The following is a 4309-nucleotide window of genomic DNA, read 5'->3' on the forward strand; positions in this document are numbered from 1 at the left end:
TCTATTCTTTCATTGGGGTGTGTGTGTCAATGAGCCAGACTATTTTCGGAGAATTCCACTCCTCATCAGTGACCCTGGCCACTCCCACCAGTGAAATATCAGACCAAACCAAGCCTTCATACTAGTGAGCTTTCGAAAATCAAACTAGCGTATTTACATGTTTTACACTCACCAAAAAGAAACCTATTATTCTATAGGTATTTGAAGAACTTGTAGCAATCCGCCACAATTTAAAACATGTAAATACACCAGTTTGATATTCTCCATACTATCACACCACCTCCAGAAACTTGTCATGTTGAAACAAACCATAATTTTCCATAATTTTTTTCCTACCATCAGAATAGAAAACTATTAAATGCTACTCATCAGGCATATACTTCAATGTTTTATTATTCATAATGTATGCTCTTAACATTATTGAAGTTGTGCTTCCCTGTTTAAATTTGGGATAAGCAGGTTTTGTGATGTTCTTCACATTGTGCAGTTGACAACAGGCAAGTTTCTTACTACTGATTAAGGATTCAGTCAATTGAGACACAAGGTAAAGTCTGTTTAATTGTCTTTTCTCTCTGTCTGTTACCAGCAGTTGGTGTCCACAATTTTTTCTAGTGGCATGTGTATTACTTTTAGGTTTCCACTGTTAATAGACAAAAAAAGAAATGTCTTAAGTATACTTACTCCTGCAAAATGGACATCCAATATCATGCCTCTTTGAAAATCACAGAGATCCTTGCTCTTACTCATTGCTTGTAGATGAACAATAATATGACTATACCTCAGAACTTATAAGACTCAAGTGAACACCTGACACATTATATGATCATGTAAATGCATGTGCAAATAAATGGAGTGTTCTACATATGTGTGATAGGATGCTACTAAAGGATATATATATATATGTTAGGGATATACACTGATATACAAGTAATGCTGCATTGAGAGTTAACACAAGATTGCTGATTGAATACATATAGTTTTATTGGATGTATAAGAAATGCTAAAAAAATTTAATTCTTGAAAAGAAATGACAATTTTTTATGTTCTATTATTTGGTTCATAAAATATATAACTGAGGCATAATCTCACCTACTACTAGCCCTATTTTTGAATAGTTGTGTTTAGAAATTGTAATAACACAACAACAATTCTCAAAAAGCAGGTAAAAAGTCATAAACTTCACTTTAATGTCCAAAATATGGGTAAAAGATTACAAATAAATTATTTAGTAGAATAATTCTGATCCCATGTTATTACATGTTAAGCTTTCCATTTTGTCTCTATCAAATTATATTCATGTTAACATGACTTTACATATTTAATTCACAAAAAAAAAGTACAAGGGTGAGATACAAATTAAGGAATCTGATAGAAAATTACTTCAGATTTAACTTCAGTACAAAGAATAAATATCCTGTTTCATGTTTTCCATCAAAACAAATGCAACCAAATTTCATGTCTCAATAAATCTTTAAATCAGAATATGGTGTGGTTTAACTGGAAAGTATTTCATCAAACTAATCCTTCACAACTAAAAACAGGAAATTTAACTAAAGCTACAAAGTGAATTATTTCAGCATTATCTATTATCAGATCTAGAAGTCTGTTTTACAAGATTCAGTTTTCAAAATGAGAAATTAAAAACTTAACATTTTTCTAAAATAAATGTATCTAGTTGTTAATTAATATCTCAAAATTTGGAATTACTTCTAAAAATAGTGACAGCAATAACACTCATTTAACTTAGTTAACGTTCTGATAATTGCTAAGTTAAATTTGTACAGTTTCCTTCAATTGGTGTTATACTCATTGCACCACTCTTCAAAAAATAATTCTTTAACAACACACTTTCCATTTTCATACACCAACATCAAAAGCAGTCATTATGTTCTTAATAAGATCTGGGTTAATTAGGATAGCTGGAGTAAAGTAAGTTACTTGCTTCTACTAGCACATAGTAAAGCACATTTCTATACTTTACTACTGAAACTGTATGAGTTCTTCTATAATGAGATTTATCTATGATTCCAACTTCTAGAATGGTGAGAAGAAAATTAAATAACAGTATAAGAGAAAATTAACTGTACTGAATGTATATCCAGAAGGTTTAATAAAGAAAAAAATAGTAATTTATAATTAGCAAGACTAAATTAGCCTTTATACTGACATTACTATCATTTGTCACTACTTCCTGCCACAAATAAAAAAATAACAATGAAATGCAACACTTCATTGTAGATGTATGTATATCATCATATTTTATCACCAGTATCTTGTTTTCCATTTCAGTAAATCTAAGGCACTAAAATGTTAGAAAATAATTATTATGCTTCAATAAGTTCAATGGGAAATAAAATTAGGACGGAAGTAAAATGGAATGTTAATGTAAAAAAACACCAAAAACAAATAAAATTAAAATTACATGGAAAACAGCTTCTAGTTAGATACACCTTTCTACTAAACAAAAATCACCCCAAATTCATAATCTCTTTACTTTATAGTTATTCAGTGTTATTTTGTACATTCATGTGACACTTTTGTATCAAACACAAGAGAAGTTACAAAAATACTTGAAACATACAAGGTATTTTAAATACTTTTATGTATATATACATATGTAATCTCATTATAGTTAGGATAAAAAATATTTCAAACAGAAAAATAACAACCACACCAAGAAGTTTATTTCAGTAGGTATACTGGACTGCTAAATAACAAAAGCTATCATTCCAATATAGTTTTATTTTACAAACGGTTTGTTTTTTCTGTCCTGCAGTAAAAAAAAATGCCTTCTTTTCTTCTTCTTCATTTCTGTAGCTGTTCTTCAAAACATTTCAATCACAAAGCATCAATACAATGATTTTAGTTATCAAATCTGACATTTCTAGTACTGTATCATAAGAAGTTCTTTTTCAGCATATATATATATATATATATATGAATATTAGGTCGGTTAACGCTTGAGTAACAAATTGGCTAGGTTATCCTAATAGTAATCGTAATATGTCAAGCTTAAGTATAAGAAATGTTTCCTTGTAACACCTATAAAGTTATTTCATGACACCCATTAACAATCATTATAAGTTCCACAAAATAGACTTATGAGAAAAACATTCTACTTTATTGCCCAAGGAAGTCTGCTAGAAACTAAAACAAGCCATGCTGCATTATTATTATTACTAATGTAATACAAAAAATTCACCTTAGTGAAATAATATGAAGTTAATGTTTGTTTACACATGGCAATCTGAAGTAAAAATATTATATACAATTCTGACCAAAATTATAGTGAAACAAAAAGGCATATTAAAATCAAGCTATATACACAACAAGCACAGACAGGGATAAAACTACAATTACTTTCGTTTAAAAAGCCCTCTAAAAACGCCTTTTCTGTCCTTGCTCTTATGAGCATGGGATGCAAGTTCTCCCTCAGAAGAGCCATCTGAAGACATCTGCCTTGTTCTGCTGTCATATTTCTGTGGACGATATCCTTCAGGAGGAATTGTTCCTGGAGGTAAGGACATGTGACGAGAAACCTGGGCTGTCTGTGGGCGACTTACTGGCAAAGCCTATTTAGGAAAAACAAGAAAGATATATTTCTGTGATATAGTAATTAGAACTGACACTATGGAAGGTGTCGTATGTTTGATAAAACAATGAGAAGAATCTCTTGAAGAGAGGTTGTTTGTACAGTAACATAATGAGAACAGAAATTAGAAAAAGGATGTATGTATAACAAAGTAAAGAGGAAACACTGGTGGTGAGGATGTGTGTAAAGCAACGCAAATAAACACTAGAAAAGAGGAAAGTGTGTAATAGAGCAATAAGAATAAGCACTAGAAAAGTATGTAATAAAACAAGAATAAACTTTCACTCTCTATATAGGTGAATATATTTAAAATAAAAAACATTATCAAGAATAGTATACACAAAACAATGAGAATAAGTAATAATGTATAGTATCTTTGTAAAATAAAACATTAGAAGTTGACACTAGATGATATGTGCCTATAAAAAATTAAGGAAGTAGGCACTAGGTGGGAAGTACCTATAAATAAAAAGAAATAAGAAAGCATTGGGTGAAAAGTGTCTTTGAATAAAATGAAGTAAGCAAGCACTAGGTGAGAAGTGCCTAAAAATAAAATGTTGGAAGTAAACACTAGGAGAGATTTGGAAAAGAAAATAACAAAAGTTCAAGTTTGGCATCAAAATAATGTAAATTTAAGAAAAACTACAGCACTTCTGCATACTAGTTAAAGGATCAAAACACTAAAACACATAGCCCAACAGTGTGACCTTCCTTTTT

The 4309-nt window shown here is 30.1% G+C and overlaps 1 protein-coding gene across 1 annotated transcript in view; it reads right to left on the bottom strand.

Annotated features, from left to right (window-relative positions):
* Positions 1-1148: 1148 nt before the first annotated feature.
* The window catches only part of LOC106459460 (spectrin beta chain, non-erythrocytic 1-like), a 179713-nt gene continuing 176552 nt past the window's right edge, over positions 1149-4309 (bottom strand). Inside the window, exon 74 of the mRNA XM_022385955.1 lies at positions 1149-3572. Coding sequence (XP_022241663.1) covers positions 3357-3572 — 216 coding nt within the window. The 3' untranslated portion in view covers positions 1149-3356. The remainder of the gene's footprint in view (positions 3573-4309) is intronic.

Source organism: Limulus polyphemus, unplaced genomic scaffold (genome assembly GCF_000517525.1).
Source record: "Limulus polyphemus unplaced genomic scaffold, Limulus_polyphemus-2.1.2 Scaffold612, whole genome shotgun sequence".
In the NCBI taxonomy this organism is placed as follows: domain Eukaryota; kingdom Metazoa; phylum Arthropoda; class Merostomata; order Xiphosura; family Limulidae; genus Limulus; species Limulus polyphemus.